This window comes from Stegostoma tigrinum, chromosome 12 (assembly GCF_030684315.1).
Source record: "Stegostoma tigrinum isolate sSteTig4 chromosome 12, sSteTig4.hap1, whole genome shotgun sequence".
Classification (NCBI taxonomy): Eukaryota; Metazoa; Chordata; class Chondrichthyes; order Orectolobiformes; family Stegostomatidae; genus Stegostoma; species Stegostoma tigrinum.
In genome coordinates, this window is record NC_081365.1 from 23,300,280 (window position 1) to 23,319,010 (window position 18,731).

General features: G+C 40.2%; 1 protein-coding gene across 4 annotated transcripts in view; it reads right to left on the minus strand.

The window, feature by feature from the left end:
* The window catches only part of gart (phosphoribosylglycinamide formyltransferase), a 32,745-nt gene extending 14,599 nt beyond the window's left edge, over window positions 1-18,146 (minus strand). Inside the window, exons 1-14 of one of the 4 annotated variants that reach the window (XM_048541214.2) lie at window positions 18,015-18,146; window positions 13,989-14,137; window positions 11,906-12,001; window positions 9,543-9,717; window positions 8,917-9,028; window positions 8,364-8,432; window positions 7,698-7,823; window positions 5,170-5,257; window positions 4,294-4,379; window positions 3,993-4,161; window positions 2,564-2,795; window positions 1,268-1,362; window positions 319-428; window positions 7-205 (exon numbers count right to left, since the gene is read on the minus strand). In XM_048541214.2, coding sequence (XP_048397171.2) covers window positions 7-205; window positions 319-428; window positions 1,268-1,362; window positions 2,564-2,795; window positions 3,993-4,161; window positions 4,294-4,379; window positions 5,170-5,257; window positions 7,698-7,823; window positions 8,364-8,432; window positions 8,917-9,028; window positions 9,543-9,717; window positions 11,906-12,001; window positions 13,989-14,137; window positions 18,015-18,016 — 1,708 coding nt within the window. In that variant the 5' untranslated portion in view covers window positions 18,017-18,146. Of the gene's footprint in view, window positions 1-6; window positions 206-318; window positions 429-1,267; window positions 1,363-2,563; window positions 2,796-3,992; window positions 4,162-4,293; window positions 4,380-5,169; window positions 5,258-7,697; window positions 7,824-8,363; window positions 8,433-8,916; window positions 9,029-9,542; window positions 9,718-11,905; window positions 12,002-13,988; window positions 14,138-14,431; window positions 14,451-17,814; window positions 17,902-17,928; window positions 17,953-18,014 lie in introns of those variants that run through there. The other 3 variants (XM_048541216.2, XM_048541215.2, XM_048541217.2) reach the window with 3 other exon arrangements.
* Between the last annotated feature and the right edge of the window lie 585 nt (window positions 18,147-18,731).

An 18,731-nucleotide genomic window follows, 5' to 3' on the forward strand; every position in this document is an offset into this window, starting at 1 on the left:
CCTTACCTAACAGTGCACATCCAGCCATTTTACAAGCCTCCGCAATACCAGCAATGACAGTCTGTGCCACACTGACATCCAACATCCCACAGGAAAAGTAGTCGAGAAAGAAGAGTGGTTCTGCTCCTTGTGCCAGAATATCGTTTACACACATCGCTACCAGGTCTTGGCCCAATGTGTCATGTTTATTACACATCTGGGCAATCTGTCCACAGTCAAGATGGAGTTTGAATAGGAAGGGAATAAAGGAATAAAGAAAATTAGGATCAATAACATCACACGTTTTAGAAACTTATTACAATTACAAGCAAACAACACCTTAAGTTTGGTTCCAACTCCATCAGTTCCAGAGACAAGGATTGGATCTGTGTACCCAGCTGCCTTCAGGTCAAAGGTGCCTGCAAATCCTCCAAGCTTGGCATTACAACCTGAGAATTAGACAGAAACAATTTCTTAGATTCATAGACTGTTGGCACACAACATCTGTGCAGTGTACACTAAATTTCATTTTCTCAGATTATTCAAACTTATTCAATTTCATTGTAAATACTCAGTGTAGCTTAGCTTCAATGAACACCTGCAGTAAGACATTCCATATTCAAGTCACCTTTGCATTGAGAACATTTCTCTTAATCTCACCTTTATGGTTTTAATACTCAGGCTAAGCTAATGCACTTCTGTTACCCAATTCATTGACATGGAAATATTTTTCAACTCGATACCCCTAAAGCTGCTTCATAACCCGGGACTTTCTGTAAAATTCCCCTATAATTTCCACCGCTTCTCTGAATACACACCTTGGTCTTCCAAGTCATTGAATATAACTCATTTCATTCATCCCTCAATAATATCCAGCAAATTTACATCATCCTGCCTTTACTTAGTGAACTGTCCCAAACTACACTCCGTATTCCAACTTTAGACCAAAGTATTGTACAATTTCATAATGACATTGTTTTAAAGTTATAACATATCCTTCAAGAGAATTACAGTATTATAATATATATTTGGCATTATAATCCTATATAAGTCACTGCTTTCCTAGAGAACAGGCAATTTAATCTGTATATGTAAAATAAATCAATTCCTCATTTATGTTATTTTCTGATCAGAATTTATTCCACAACTGGTACTCAAACATACGACTGTGATGTCTATCTTCCAAAGACATTTTAGGCTTTTATATGTATTTTATATACAGGTCAAATACATCTATTGGTAATACAGCTCGTGGTACTAGATTCAATTAGGGTGGATACCTGCCTACCTGGTCTGGAGGTAGCTGCCGCAAGTGGTTTTAGTGAATGAACCAAAGCATTCCCAGCTGCAATGTCAACACCACTATCTTTATAAGTCAGTCCTCTGCAGAGAGGGGATGGTGAAGAAAAAGACGCATTGAGCAGACACAAAAAGGTGTGTAAGTTTTTGCAAGAAATGCAGTTCAAGTTAAACTCAAAGCTGTCAAAATATTGAAAAAAAGTCTTATTACACAAATTCCAACCAGGTACATTTTGGGACTTCCTGAATGAAACAAATTGATTGGTGAGCTGATCTGTATTTATACAACAGCTGCAGCAACCATTGGCTGATTTGAAAAAAAAATCACAAACTTGATCAGCAATTTCAAAGACAAAATAAGGCCTGACTTGGCTCATGTGGAGTTGTACATGAAAGTAAGGTTGTTTTGCTTCAGTCATATGGGGCATTAGTGGACCACTTGTTTCTTTCACTCCACTCGTGGGACTGGGGGCATCACTGACCACGCCAGCATTTATTGCTCATCCCTAGAGGATAATCAGGAGTCAACTGCACCGCTTGTACAGGCTACAGCAGTTAAGGACAGCTGATTTCCTTCCTTAACATAGAAACATTGAAGACAGGTGCAGGAGTGACCATTCAACTTCCAGAGCTCACTCTGCCACTCAAAATGATCATCGCTGATTATTGAACTTAATGCCCTAATCCCACCCTCTTCCGTCCTTTTGTTTTTGCTGTTCTTTATGGAATGTTTGATCCATACTGGGGTATGACTTAACAAGCATTTCTGATTGTGATACCAGAAATGTCTGTTCTCCTCTTATTACCGCAGACTGCATAGGTCACCAGGCCAGTTGACCCTAACACCCTCAGAGCAAAACCTGCATGTTCTCACCCCATCTCACCAATGCAGACATCTATATACAAACCACACTTTTTATTTTCCAGCAGCAGTTACCAATAGCGATCACAAAGATCTCACCCCCTATAATTTCATCTAGAGTGTTTCTATTCTATGAAGCTATAGTGCACAATTGTTTAATACTGTGGCTCTATAGCTACTTTGAGAAAGAGATCAGCTAACTCATCATAGACTGGGATCTAACCTCAGGCCAGGTGAAGCTTGTTCAGAACTTAGAGGAATGCATTACCTAAATAAAGCATTGGCAGTGCTTGAACCAGTCGTTTAATGAACTTATTTGAGCTGCTGGAAATAATCTGCTGTCACTCTGAAATTGCTTCTTAACCCCATGCTCAAATAGAATTAAAATATCAGGAAAAGATTGATTAGCATTTAGATACAAACCTGGACTGTTTTGTGAATGCAATGGCTCGATGTGCAATGTCTTTTCTGTAAGCAGCATCTTGAAAATGAACAGTTTCAACCCCTTTATTTGCTTCTTTCACTGCTCTAATCAGGTCTTTACTGACAGCAGTTACTGTAAGCACTCGACCACCATTTGTCACAACTGTCCCATCCTTCATTGCAGTGCCTGCATGGAACACTTGAAGACCCATATCCTTTGCAAGTGACAAACCTGCAAAATAAACTCCTTTCAGGTCAAAAAAATTAAATATCATTCAACAATGCTGCTGTTCTATAGAAAATACACCCTACACTCACTTCTGGTGTCGATACTGAAATGTAAACTCAGAATTAGAGTTGCTCACCTCCAGCTCAGTCTTGCCTTTCCTTGCAATCTTTTATTTCTCTTGTTCACAACAATATTTCATCCTTCCATTTCTCCAGAAGGCGATCACTCTTTAATGGCAGCCCTCCAATGTCAAACCAAATGGCTACTGTTTGTATTTCATTTGAGACACAAAGTGTCAGTAAGCTAATTGATTATGGGATAGCACAAGTTTAACCAGTGTACCAACACCATACCAAGCAAATTATTGCATGGTAGTCAGTGACAGGAATCTCAAAGTGTTTTGTTTCTCTTAACTCTGAAGGATAGAGGTCAAATACAGCAGCCAGGATCAGCATATTCTACATAAGTCAGCAACTTTTCGGATTTGGAAAAAAAAAGGCTTTTCTGATCTGTATATAGTTTAACTTATCACTGACTTGACTGCAGCATGTTAGCTTTTTAGACAAGGTACCTATAGGCTTTTAAAACAAACAATTTGATACAACCTTCAACATCTCCCTCTTATACACATCCTAATGAACAGAGTCATCATCATGGGTATGCCATGAATATTTAGCCCTGATACGAAGTAGTCAAAGCCTTTAGGAAAAGATCAAACGGGGTTAAAGTTCACAAAAAGAAGTTTGGGGTCACCCACTGCTTCAGTTTAGTCTATTTTTTTGCCTTGTTCTCTTGAATCTTAAAATGTTGGTGAGCACAATGACATTTGTCAATTTATTAATGAAAGAAAAATCCCAAAGAAAGAATTTACATCACTGGACTGCTTAATGGAGATGCAGCACAGAGATTGATCCACTGAATGGCATCCTCCTGGGCCGTGACTCTAAACAGCGGCAAATTTATTCGCAAATAAGCAAAAAAAACATGCATTTTGTGACCTCATCACAGACATATAGATGTGTCAGCAAATTCACAGATTACATAAAGCTGAATACTTTTAGCCAAGTCTATTCAATTTTTATTTTAAAGCAAATATATTCCCGTAATTCACAGGTAATACAAAAATAACTACAATTTTATTGAAGTAACGAGCACCATTCTATTAACCTTAAGACATCTTATCTGCAGCGTAGATTCTACCTGTGATCATGTGGCCCTTAGTGTAGCTGCCTGGGTAACCACCACTAGCTATAACCACAGTCACAGCTGCACTGCTTTCCATCCAAGACGGCATGACTCTAGATAGTTTTCCATCCAAAGTTGCTTGTATTACTTCATATAAATCACTGTTTAATAAGGGAAGAATGACCTGAAAACAGAGTCAAGGATTCATGATGAGATTCTTCGGATAAAACAAAAAAGAAGACGTCATATTATGTAACCTGGGTCCTTGCTTTTAGTAAGCACCTCAGACACAGAACAAAGATAACAGCAAAACTACCTGACATTCTGGATCACCAAAGCGACAATTAAACTCCAACACCTTCGGTCCATCTTTGGTTAGCATTAACCCTGCATATAGTATCCCTGGAAAGAGAGGGAGGAGAATGTGGTTTGCCTTCATGCAGATCTGTCATTTCAACAATGCTGGTACTCCATGGCGATCAACTCATGGACTTCACTTTAACTATCTTTATTACACAAATGGAAATACTAATTGCAGAATGGGGTTGTGCCTGTAATACCTGCACAGCAGATCTGCACAACTTGAAGCGCAAATAAAGGGACACCATCCTTTTTAACAAAAGCCAACTATCTACCTCAGATAAATAGCAAAATTATGCAATATTTTATATGTGCTAAAATCCTGTTGACACAAGCAGGCATGAGAAATGGGTCAGGTGAGACTCAATATGAAACACTATCCAGATCAGACCATCAACTGATCTGTGCTTGTTGCCTGTTCTTAGCAGCCCTGAAACTTTCAAGGATTGATAAGTCACCATCAATCTTCAACTGTCTCGTCAAAATAGCTACTTTTTGCACATCAGTTTTGCTCACAAGTATTCTTTGATAATGGAGCAAGTTACCATGTAGTCTACTCCTATTCCTGCCCTTATAGCATCAAAAAAACTTACGAATGGAGTCACCAGGCCCCACTAGGAGCAGGAATTCTGGCAAATTTTCTCCTCCCTAACTTAGCCAATGCTGCAGACAACTGCAGTACCTGAAGGACAGACCTAGTGGAGATCAGTGAACACAGCAGACATGTAAAACGAGCTCGGATCAGTTTAGCTCAGCCCCAGTAGAACCAAGCAGATTGCTTACACGCTTGCAGTTTGAGGTTCCAGTGTTAACAAACTCAAACAGCACTCACCAACATAAGGAGTTCCTTCAAGTCTCATGCCATCAACTGTTTTCTGAAGAATATTTTCCCTGATCACTTGGAGAAGATTGTTGGAAACCTAAACAGCCATAATTGAAAATTTAAAAAAACTAAGAGAACAGAGCAGCTAGAAATAGATTAAAGGCTGGTCATCATCCGATTAATAATTCATCTGAAAATCTTTGAACTCCCATAGTCAGAGCTGGAGGCAAAATGTCCTAGACATCAGTTTATTTGAATTATTCAATAAAATAATTAAAGGTTCTTGAGCAGATCTGTAGCTCGGGTTGTAGATGCTGTGGCGGATTTGCTCACCAGGCTGGTTCGTTAGTTCGCAGACATTTCATTACCCTTCCTGGTGGAAGGCCAAAAAAGGCCATCAACAAGCACATGGTATTAGACCCTGTTTGTACACCACAGCAACAGAAAAACAGGAAATCAATAAGGTAATCAAATCCAACAGACCTCAGAGTTTAAATAACAGGCGGGAAAACACAACAGCGCTTCATCGGAGGCTGCACTGATGATGTTACCCAGCAGGGTAATGAAACGTCAGCAAACTAACGAGCCAACCAACCACAGCATCCACAACAAGAGCTACAGATCTACTCAAGAACTTTAATTATTTTATCGAATACATTTAATGCTACAGTGCTCATGTTTCCAAAAACAAAATGGTTTTCAATGTCCTTCTACATTGCTGCAATCCCTCACTATGACAGCTTCTCCAAGTAAGATTGGTGAGACACTGGCAGAGGAGAGTTTAACTGAAAAAAGAAAGACCGGCATTTATAGAGCATTTTTCATAACCACTAGGGTGCCATATTATTTTACATTAGTAATGTACTTTTGATATGTAGTCACTGTTGTAATGTAGCAGTGAATTTGCAAATAGCAAGATCCCAAAAACAGCAATGTAATAATAACAACTAGATATGACCCATGACTGTGCAGGAGTCCCTTGGTACTGTCAGCCTTAACTACTCCTCTCAGTCCTTGTAGCATTAAGAACATGACAAACTCAGCTGGCAAGTTCTTTCAACTAAAACCTCAGCCAGTACAGCTGTACTTTCTTTCCCCCTCAATTTAAAACACTAAGTAAAAGAAATTAAACCAAGAAAATCAATTACAGGAACTGTGCAAATCAGACAAAAGAAGCCAACTGTATAATGTTGCTTACCAGGTTAGATGTTAATAGACTATCAAATTTTTACCCCTAAAAATATAAAGCTCCTATTCTTGAAGCCCCAGGAAAGAATGCGAGTGAGGAAATCATCACAGGTTTTAATTTCATATTCTCCACTAATCCCAGAACACTTTGTTCCACCACATTGAGTACCACTAAAGCTGATTTTAATTCCCAGTAGAGTTACATTGGCGAGACTTATGTGGATGACAAAAGTGCTGTCCACAGAATGAGATCCAGAATACTTAACACCCTCATCTGCACGAGACCTGTCATATGCCTGAGCCAAACCAGGATCTGGGAGCTGTAAGTAGTAGACTGGACAATATAATGATTGAGGAAGAGAAGCCTAAAGTAGGGAGATTCAAGATTTCTTAGAGGGACCCTAGGGGAGCAGCTATCTGGCCAAGCACACAAGCCAAACACCTTATTAATGCATGCATTTAGTTAAGACTGTAGCCCAGCTTTGATGGTGTCATATACTTTCTAATATTCCCTTCAATTTCTCCAAACACAGTCTGTTAAAACTACAAATGGTGGGATGGCAAAATGATTGGAGTGGATAAAGTTGCAGCATGAATTGAGTGACAGGCCAAGGTCTTTTTCCTAGGGGCTGGGACGTTCCAGAACTAGATAGCATTGATTTAAAGGCGAGAGGTAAAAGATTTTAAAAGGGGCCTGAAGGGTACTTTTTCACGCAGAGGGTGGTGCGTGTATGGAACGAGCTGCCAGAGAAAGTGGTGGACGAGAGTACAATTACGATGTTTAAAAGGCATCTGGATGGGTAAATAATAGGAAAGGTTGAGGGAAATATGGGCCAAGTATTAGCAAACGGGACTAGGTCAGATTGGGATGTCTGGTTGGTGCGGAGGAGCTGGATCAGAGTCTGTTTCCGTGTGACTCTAAGTAGCACTGGCTAGTTGAAATTTGCCCCTTTAGTCTGTTGTTTTGTCTAAATTCCATTGAAAACGGTGTCACTTGGTGCAGACTCCAGCTATTATAATATTTCAGTATTGCACAACAGGGTACATGACATGGAGGCAATCCCATTACTAGACATTCAAAAAAACCCAAAGAACTCTGGGTGCTGGAAATCAAAAATTGCTAGAAAAAAATTCAGCAGGTTTAGCAGCATTCATGGAGAGAAAGCAGAATTAACATCTTCATTCTCTTCTTCAAGGGTTACTGGGCCTGAAACATTAACTCTGCTTTCTCTCTGCAGATGCTTTCAGACCTGTTGAGTTTCTCCAGCAAATTCTAACTTTATTCCAAATGATAAACTCTACTGTAAAATAATCATTTTCAATTACTGTTCAAGAATTAATTAGTTTACCTGAGGGGTTGGGCAATAAGCTCCCATTCCACCTGTATTTGGCCCCTGGTCCCCATCCAATAAGCGTTTATGGTCTTGAGCTGGTGGCATACAGGCAACTGTAACACCGTCACTGAAACACAGGCACTGCACAACATGATCAGAATGGCACTTTAAATAACAGAATCGACTACCCATGTGCATTACTTCCAGAACAACATTCCAGCTGCTCAGAAAAACAGAACAGATTCATAATATCTGAGCCATTATGCAAAAAGATACATTCAAACTTAAATGAGCTGATGAACTAAAGCCACTTAAATCTAGAATATCACTAGACAATGAGCCTTTGACACTGCTACTAATGCAAAGCAACTGAAGGGGGAAATCAATGACTCCTGCAATGGATTCTCCATACTAGCAGTATAAAGAACAGCAAATCACTCCCCAGTACAAACTTCATCTCCCATTATTCTGTGGTGCAGTAAATTGGAGTGATCATTAAAAGTGTTGTGCCACAAATGAATGAATGACCCTCTCCTGAGATCCAGTCTTTCAACCCCAGTGAAACCTTCATCCAAGTTGCTCTTGGTATATCCCATACACATACAATTAGATAAAGTTGGCAATAATAAATAGAAAATAAATTTCAAACAGTGTTGGGCTGGCAAAATAAACCTTACTTACAGAAACTTCTTCTCCCTCAAGCAGCTCCTCCACAACTACTGTTTCACCAGCAGAACCAAAGGTCTTTTCCTTTTGGAAAGAAAAGACAAGTACATTTAGTTCGGTGTATTGTGTATCAGGCAGGAAAGATCTCAGCTGACTTGTGACAACTACATTCGATCTAGTACACTGATAAAGATTTAATAAACTTAATTTTAAGCCGCATTATTGCCTTCAGTTTCCAAATTAAAGCCTGAACAATTCTCTTCATGCAGGTCATTGAAGAATACAGGTGGCCTGTGGCACTGCCTGCCCTGGTAAGTCTGTGCACAGCAGATTAATTTCTGCTTCCAACAGTCTTGTTACCCAACTTACTGAATGCAAAAAGATATGAAGCAGATGCTCAGTATCCAAAGTTACATGCAAAATGAATGACTACAGCATCTCAGAAGTCCTCCAGGAGGAGAAGGCCTTAAAAGGAATTTCATCAAGAATGTTCCTTTCATTCAACAAAAACCAGATAGCTTCGAATGGAATAAGCCTTAGATGAAAAAAAAACTCAGTAGTAACACACCTGCATTATGTCTTGGACTGCTTTGCAAGCCTCTCCTATATCGACTGCCACAATAACACCTTTCCCAGCAGCTAAACCACTTGCTTTTATGACCAGAGCAGGGAAATCAGCACTAAAAGACAAGCAACAATTAATTAATTGTAATATATGGGATTTCCTTGCTTGGAACCCTCTCTTTCTTGTACCATACATCCTATTCCCAATTTTTGAGGCTTTTCAAACAAGTAACATATTGTGTTCATACACCCAGGAAGTATTCTAGAACTAAGCAAGAAATCTAATGATGTACACCTTGTGTTCTGCTGCAGTTTTTAAATCAAAGCTATTTTGTTACACAGTTATGCAGCTCTTGAATAACTTTCTTAAAATTTGTGAAGAAATGTGATTTGGGTTTCACGATTGGCAAAAACATGAGAGGCAGATAAATCTAATATTTACATGGCAATTGAGATTTAGTTGCAAGTCAGGACTCAAGGACATCAGTTAAAATATTCAGCCTTCAGTCGTGACATTTACTGTGGAGCTGCAAACACTGAATTACAGAGGCTCAGTCATATATCACATCAACATGCAAGAACAAAATCTCTATTTAATGTCTGCACTATGTAGATGGATGTCCTGCTTACTGCTGGATAAAACTACATGCTTCCTTGGGGTCGGTGAAAGCTTTCCATCGAGCAGTAGGAATAGCATGTCGATCCAAGAACTCTTTAGCAAAATGCTTGCTAGCTTCCAGTCGTGTTGCCTTTGCTGATGGACCAAAGCATCTCACTCCTGCAGCTGTTAGATCATCAACAATTCCTGAAGAACATCAAGAGTCAGAAAACCAACTGGTGGTGAATGCTGCAAGACAGTTAAACAGATCATTTGGAGTTCTTGAATGGCCTTCTGATTCTCGTCTAAACTCAGATGTGGAGAACACTGATGGGGGAGAACTGGACAGAAGGAAAATATAATTTTTTAGCTCAGATAACATTCATCTTACATATATCAATGGCTAGCTATTGGTTAGAAATCCTGCATGATTTCCCCATTCCCATTTTCTTGGACGCACGTCTTTATTTAAATTTGTCGATTTCTTGAAAATCATGACTTTGAGTGAATTCCATTTTCCTGTAGTTTGGTCCTACAGAACATTTTTCATCAGAAACAATGCATTAAAGCATCATACCCTGTAAAGTGCATTTTTTATATGGCTAAGTTCCTATGTTGGTAAATGAAAAACCTTTCAACGTGAAGTGAATTTTAAAATGTACCACAAAGGGAAGATGGTCATTTTCTCCTTGTTTTGTTCTCACTGCTTATCCTGCTCGATGAAATTCCCACTCACCACATTTCCCACATTGACCACCCTATTGCTGCAGACATTGCTTCTCACTGATCTTCTGAATTGCAGCCTGTGCCACTCCCGCCCTCTCACCAGTCCTTAGCCCCACTCAGCCTGCCACTTGCCTCTTCACTTCTTCTGAGCCCTCGCCAAGAATGAGGGAGCTGTGGTGGCACTAGCACTCTGGTGGATAGAACTGCAGTGGGTTTATTAATTGTACCAGCTCCAACATGGCATTTCTGCCCTATCAGGACTTACACTTTCACAAAAAGAGTTCTGATTTTACAAACTATGTTTCACTTTGATACCATACAAAACCAGAACTCCTGAGCTGTCAAACTGTGGGTGTCAACAGTGTGGAAGTACTGAGCTGGAGCTATTAAAATCCATATCTTCAATGTAGCTGCATTGCCAGGGCCATGACACCACACCAACTTGTTCAGGAACAACATCAGACTAGTGCAAAATGGCCACGGTGACACAGAGGAGACTCAGTCACTGTATGAAGGGGCAGGTTTAACATCAACGGTGGTGCTGCTTCTAGTTAACAGCCATACAGAAAAGTTGGGTGGCACAGTGGCTCAGTGGTTTTATTCCAGCCTTGGATGACTGTCCATGTGGAATTTGCACATTCTCCCCATGCTTGTGTGGGTTTCCTCCAGGTACTCCAGTTTCCTCCCACAGTCCAAAGATATGCTGGTTGGGGGGATCAGCCGTGCTGAATTGCCCATGGTGTGCAGGGATATGCAGACTAGGTGGATTAACCATAGGAAATACAGGGTTACAGGGATAGTGTAGGGAAGTGGGTCAGGGTGGAATGTTCTTTGGCAGTTCGGTGTAGATTCTATGGGCTGAATGGCCTGCTTCCACACTGTAGAGATTATACAAATCTAAAGGTATGCTGGTTCAGAAGAGGCAGCATTGTCTTTTTTAAGGCAAAATAATTTTAACTAACTTGCTGGAGTTTATTTGAAGAGATAACTGAAAGGGTTGATGAAGAGAAGGCTTTTGATGTGGACGCCCAAAAGGTGTTTGATATAGTGCTACACACAGACGTGAGGAAGAGTGATAAGTCACGGAATAAGAGATAGTAGCTGCATGAATACAAATTCGCTGAGGAATAGGAAAACAGCGAGTAAATGATTAACTGGTGTTTTTCAGGCTGGCAGAAGATTTGTAGTGGGGTTCCCAACAAACCAGTATTATGTTCCTGAGTTTCCTTATGAATGAGCTACATTGTGGGTACGTGGATCAATTTCAGTGTTTGAAGATGACACAAAGCTGGTGTCACAAGACAAGTTACGTTAAGTCATTTAAGAGGGTGCTATTTATGTTTAAATAAATTATCCAATGATTAGAGTTACGGGGGAAAAATACGTGAGATTGGCACAGAGTTAAAATGCTCAGAGAGACAGTGCAGGCATGATGGGTTGAATGGCCTCCTTCTGCACCATAACAATTCTATGATTCTGGAGAAAAAGCAGTGTCAACCTTTCTCAGAACACTACAGTTTTGTTATTTCTTTGCATCCCTTTAATGCTGTTCATCTTAAAGAGAGCTAATCATTCTTCTAAAATATACTGACACAAATGTCAAACAGATCTCCTCTAGCTGTGGAAAGCTACTATCCTGCGGAATAATCTCAGAGGTCCTTTTACTTACCAGCAGCAAGTGGAGCTTCTGGTCCAACTACCACCAGGCCAATGTTGTGATCTTTGCAGTATTGAGCAAGAATCGCATGGTTGCTGACAGAAACAGCTGCAAGGAGGAGAAGAAGAAAAACATTTTGCGCCCCCAGTGGTTTTGTCGGCTTGAATCTTCTATCTTCACAGTTTACTAAAACTCATCTCACACTTCTACTCATCAGCTTCATGCAGCAACTATAAGCCCCAATCTTTGGTGTTCATGAAACTTGCACCAAAAGATGGCACCATCCCAGTCACACAAAGACAGTGCATCAGAGAAATGTAGCAAATCATATTTTTACTTTGTGTTGTGACCCAGATACTTCAAAACTCATGATCTGGATCCCAGCATTTCTGATTTGTAATTGCTTGCCATGAATTTTTCAATTTTAATTCATAGGAATTCAAAAACGTGAGACAATAATTCCCACTTAATAAGGTTTTGTTCAACCAGATTTTTTTTCCCCTTGAACATTTCAATTATTTCAAAAGGGTCATTTACTGATTTACTAAATGGTCAACATCATAAAGGGCTATCTATAACTCAGTTAAACACATTACTACATCGAGATTTTCAGTTCAGTTCAGGAGGCCAGATGAACAATGTCAGTGTTTCGCAATGGTCACCAAGATCCAAAGATCAGATTGCAATCTCTAACTCGTAAGAAATTAGATTTTTTTCAAAAAGTTGAAAATGGGAAATCTGAAATGAAAGTCAGAAAATTTACTGAATTCATCCCATCTGCTTCAAGCATAAACTTGCCTGACTGAGTGTATATCGCCCATGTCCTTCTAGGCTGAAAAAGTCACAGGTTTGGAGGGTGCTGTTGAAGGGGTCCAGGTGAATTGCTGTAGCGCATCCTGGAGAAGGTGCACAGTGCCGCATTTGGTGGGCACAGCGAATGCTGAAGGTGTTAGACAGAGCACAAATCAGACAGTCTTCCCAGTTTGTGCGGAGCTTCCTAAACTCATGGGAAGTTTGTGGCACATAGACAGGCTATTTGGCTCACTGGGTCAGTGAGGGCTGAAAAATGCACCACCCAGCCTAATCCCACTTTCTCACTTCATGGAAAATCAACATTCTTGGGAGCGCTGTTGGAGCTGCACTCATCCAGGCAAGGTGAGTGTATTCCTCATACTCCCGACTTGTGATTTGTAGATGGTGGACAGACTTTTGAGAGTTAGGAGGTTGTGAGTTAGTCACTGCAGGATTTCCAGTCTCTAACCTGTTCTTGTAACCACAGTATTTATACAGCTGGTCCCGATCAGTTTCTGGTCAATATTGATAATGGAGGATTCAGCAATGTCTTTCAGGCGTGACGGTTAGATTCTCTCTCTCTCTCTCTCTCTTTCTCTTTCTCTCATTGGAGATGGTCATTGTCAGGCACTTCTATGGCACAAACGTTACTTGTCTATGGTGTTAGTCTGTGGTTCAGAATAAACACCAATAGCACTGGTTCAATTCCTATACTGGATGGAGAGGACTTGCGATCTAAACCCTCAACCTGCTCCTCAGAGTAGAATGCGGTGGTAAACAACATCTTCACAAAAATTTGCCGAGGAAATGGGTCAGGATGAAGCTTCAGAAGATAATGAGTCTAACATCTGCCTTTAGTTGGAGCACACATGAATGAATGAACGACTACCGAAAGTCAGTTTCATCTTGTTCAACACAACTTAACGTTCTAAACCATTTTTACTGACAAATGCATAAAAAGTTAAAGGTCATGTCAAACCATTGATCCTTTGAAAACTGGATCCGTGGTGACTACAACAGTTTTTGCAAAGTAACGGTAGTGAACTATAACCCAAAATTCCATGCCACTGTATTTAGGATCATCACTAGCAAAAACGCCAAAGAACAAAATCATACTGACCCGTGTACCTTAAAAGTATTCCCCCTTTTCTGGTCACAGTTGACTACAGCAATTTAAATATAAATTAGTTGTGCACTCATTTTCTGTCTCTTGGTTAGTACATGCACACACTAAAAATAAAATATGCAGGACTGCTAAACGCATCATCTGAAACAGAATCAGGTAACAACAAGAACACCTCACCTGAATTGGAGATTTTTTCATTTTCAGCTGTTCCCGCATTTCCAGGAGCAACCAAAACCTGCAATACATGTTGTGACTGGGCCAGCTTCCACGCCAGGGCGTGTTCACGTCCTCCGCTGCCAATAACAAGTACTCGCTCGCCCATGGTCCTGAACATAAAGTAACCAAGTCCATTGCAACAGGTTATTTTATCTTGGGCACACAATGACGCAGGACAAATCCAGTCATTAGCACACAGATCCACTGTACAGCTTATAAAACACAAAAAAGGGCATCTTTGTTGGATACAGTACAATCAAGTTGCTTGCTCTTTGAGAGCAGCAAATCAATTAATCAGTCCTTCACACACAATGGCAAAGCAACCAAGGTAAATATCACACATTCTTCACCCAACATAGTATTATTTACAAAAAAATTAAACAAACTAACACATAGCAACCTACCCGAAAGGAAGGCTAGCTCAAGCTCACATTGAACAACAAATAGATTTGATAAAATATGTTTTAGATTCAATGTGGCAGCTCATAAAATAAAGAGGGATGCTCAGTCTAAATGGAAACAGCAAACAAATGAACTTCAGACAAGTTAATTAGAAACAGACCTCAATAGCTTGAGCTCTCAAATCTGACCTTTTAAAGCAGCTCGAGATAAAACAAGGTACTACCAATATCATGTAAAAGAATGGAATGATACACTTAAAACTTTTTCTTAACTTTCACAATTTCGAACAAACTTAACCAGAAAGACTGCAAATTTACACATGTGGATTGTAAAGATATCCCAGTCCACGGAACATACAGTTTTGTGAATAAACTTTGAAAAGGGTGAACACAGAACACAGTTTAATTCACAAGTCAAGCAAGCAGAGAGACCTCATGATCTACTTGTGACTTCCATCTCTCAGTCATTAATAAACCTTAGCAACAGAATTAGCTTAGCCTGATGTACAATATATGGCATGAGATTTAAAAAAAACAAAATACATGGTCACAAGATAATTATGGATAAGTAAGATCACTGGGTCCATCTTAATTAATTCAAGCAGAAAGACTCCTCACATCCAATGGTTTCTGAAAGATTCCAGTTTATCACCTCCATCCCAGCACATAGCAATCTAATCTTGTTGGGTGGCAAGGTGGCTCAGTGGTTAGCACTGCTGTCTCGCAGCGCCAGGGAAAGGTTCGATTCCACCCTCGACTGCTGTCTGTATGGAGTTTGCACGTTCTCCTTGTGTCTGCATAGGTTTCCTCCATGTGCTCCAGCTTCCTCCCACAATCCAAAGATGGGCAGGTTAGGTGGATTGGCCATACTAAATTGCCTGTAGTGGTCAGGGAGGTAGAGGGTATATATTAGGTGGGTCATAGGGGGAATGGGTCTGAGTAGGATGCTCTGAGGTTCAGTGTGGGCTTGTTGGGCCGAAGGGCCTGTTTCTACACTGTAGGGGTTCTATGGATTCTATGAAATTCACCCTCCCAGTCTGATCATTAGCAACTCCTTTGTCTATCCATCTGTCTTTCTTTCTCTTTGGGCTCTATCCTACCATTTACTCCCTTCCCCACCCACATCCCTATTTTCTGCATATAAACTGATGTTTTCCCAGCCACCATGAGTTCTGAGGAAGGGTCACCAGACCCGAAACGTTAACTCTGTTTTTTCCTTCACAGATGTTGCCAGAGCTGCTGAGCTTTTCCACCAACTTCTGTTTTTGTTTGGTGTGCACTCTTTAGGCCGAAGGACCTGTGGGGATTCTACAATTATATGATTCTGCCATTAGTCAGCTAATCCTCTATCCGCGCCGTGAAGTAGCTTGGGATGTTATTAGACAAGATCTGACACCAAGCTGTGTAAAGAGCTATCAAAAATCTTGGTCAAAAACAGCCAACTTTTAAAAGGGTCAAAAGAAGTTGTAGAGATTCAGAGAAGAAATTCCAGCACTTAGAATGTATACAGCCACCAGTATAAGGGGGAAAACAAAAAAAAGCAGAAGAGATCAAATTTCAACGGACACAGAATTCTTGGAGGGTTGTACAGCTGGAGTTCACAGAGATAGGTATGACCACAGAGCAAGTACAGTGCTCATGGATTCTGTGGAGTTTAATCTCTTGGTTTTTGAGAGTACATTTAAAATATGTTTCTGTATAATGTTCAGACACACACTTGCTTGATATTTCCTAACTAAAAACAATACAACAGATGTCTTCTAGAGCAGGGTTAGTATCCGTATTACTATTCCAGATGCTCTAGATTTGAGTCCCACTAGACAAGTGCATGACCACAAAATGTGGATTAGTAACGTAGCCAATAAGATTGTTTGCCAAAATGCAAATCCTTCCAACATGTCAATGATAGACAATAAGAGAAGGAGAGACTCATGGGCAGCCACACTTGATGCACAGTACAGACCCTCAAACTATAGCCATTGGCTTCAGGGTAGTGACCTCTTCCAGGAAAAAACAGCTATGGAGACAGATTCAAGAATACACTTCAACTGCCTCATACAGAAAATCTAAGAAGATGAGAAGAAGTCGTAATTACAACAGATGTTGGTGATCTGCAATTAAACCAGAATGTGTTGAAGAAACTCAGCAGGTCTGGCAGCATCTGTGGTGACAGAAACATGTTGCAAGGCCACTATAACTTCTGCAGAATTGTATTCAAAACTATTTCAGTTACCAAATATACTTGTTCAGTACAGTTTTTGCAGGATTCATTTTTGTATTAATTTATAGGATATGAGTGTTGTAGGCTTTGCCAGCATTTATTGCACATCCCTCGTTGGCCTGAAAAGGTGGTGATGAGCTACCTTCTTGAACTTCTACAGTCCTTGGGCTGTCGGAAGACATCCCATGCATAAAAGACACACTAATTTCTTAACAAAAAAAAAAGAACTGCTGATGCTGGAAATCAGATACAAAAACTGAAATTGCTGGAAAACCTCAGCAGATCTGGTGGCATCTGTGAAGAGAAATCGCAGTTACTGTTTCAGGTCCAGTGACCCTTCCTTAGAACACTAATGCCTTTAGAGCATTATTGTCTATATTTCCAGTTCAAGATGGTGAGTGACTTGGAGGGGAACTTGAAGGTGGTGGTGTTCCCACGTATCTACTGCCTCCTAGATGGAAGTAGTCCTGTGTTTGGAAGGCACTGTCTAAGGATCTTTGGTGAATTTCTGCAGTGTATCTTGTGGATAAGTACATACTGCAGTGAGTGAGCATCAGCAGTGGAGGATTGGATGTTTGCGGGTCTGGTGTCAATCAAGCACCTGCTTGACCTGTACGGTATCAAGTTTCTTGAGAGTTTTGGAGCTGCATCCATCCCGGCAAGTGGAGAGTATCCCATCATCCTCCTGACTTATGCCTTGCAGATGGTGGCTAGTGCTTGAGTAAAGTACATTTGGGAGAGTTTGTCGGGTAGGCAAGTTAAAAGAGAAAGGTCTAAAATAATTTCTTACTCCTTGTTACTCATGTCACTAACCAGTAAAACATTAATACTGTGTACCTTATTAATCCCGAACATCTTTTGAAACAGACAGACGTCAAATTAGACAGGAAATCCTTTACCTTCACCACCCCAGTGAAAAGTAATTCTCATAACTACAACTTGGTAACTCTGTTAACATCCCAGTAAATCAGTGCTGGCACTTTACATAGCTTTATGATTTTTCATTTTATCGGGTTCTCTTGAAAAGACCATTAGTAAATATGACCCATACATGAGCAATTCTAATACTGCAATAAAGGACAAGGGCTGAAAGCACCATAAGCACAGCATCAAACTGCAAAACAGCAAACTTCCAGAATTAGTTTTGAGTTAAGCCATCCCCCACCTTCTATGCAATCTTCTTTGTACGAGCTATATTACATCTCACTGTTGGCGCGAACCGGAGTGAAATACATTAAAGTCAAATCTGATAGCTATAGATGTTCACAATCTCACTTACTAAAGATTTGTGAAACGTAGCAACAAACACGTGCTTGCAACAGGAAGCAAAGTCAATTTTAAGAAGCACAAGTTGCATATACTCACATGGATGGCGCTAGAAAACGTTGCCTGTAAAGGCTTCACAATGACCGGGCTGCAAACTCAACACAGCGAATCATCAGGGTTGAAATTGAAAAGTGGGAGGTTTCACTCCATGTGGCACCGGACCATTTTTTTTTGTTGCTTTGTTAACGTCATAACCTAAGTAATGAAGTAGAGTAAAAGCAATATTTGCAAAGTTAAAGTATTTTTAATTTTGAGAAAAAAACGTGCTTTTTTTAAAGGATTTGGCCATGAGCAGAAGGGATTATGGGGTTTGTAGTTTCTAATTTGCTTTCTCTCTGGCCAGACTGCAAAGCGGATAATCAGTTAACAACGAGAATGTTTCTTTATAATAAGAATAAAATTCTGCGGACGCTGGAAGTCTGGAGACGAGCACAGTAAATGCTGGAGAAACTCAGCAGATATGACAGGTCAGAAGAAGTGATACGACACATGAAACATTAACTGTTCCTCTTTTCACGGATGTTGCTCTACCTGCTGAGTTTCTCTCCCACATTTACTGTGCTCGTCTCCAGATTTCTAGCGTCTGCAGTATTACATTACTGCATTACAAAGCAACATAGAGAATGCTGGAGAAACTCAGCAGGTAGAGCAACATCTATGGACAGAAATGTTTCAAGTGCGGTATCACTTCTTCTGACCTGTCATATCTGCTGAGTTTCTCCAGCATTCTCTATGTTGCTTTGTAATGCAGTAACG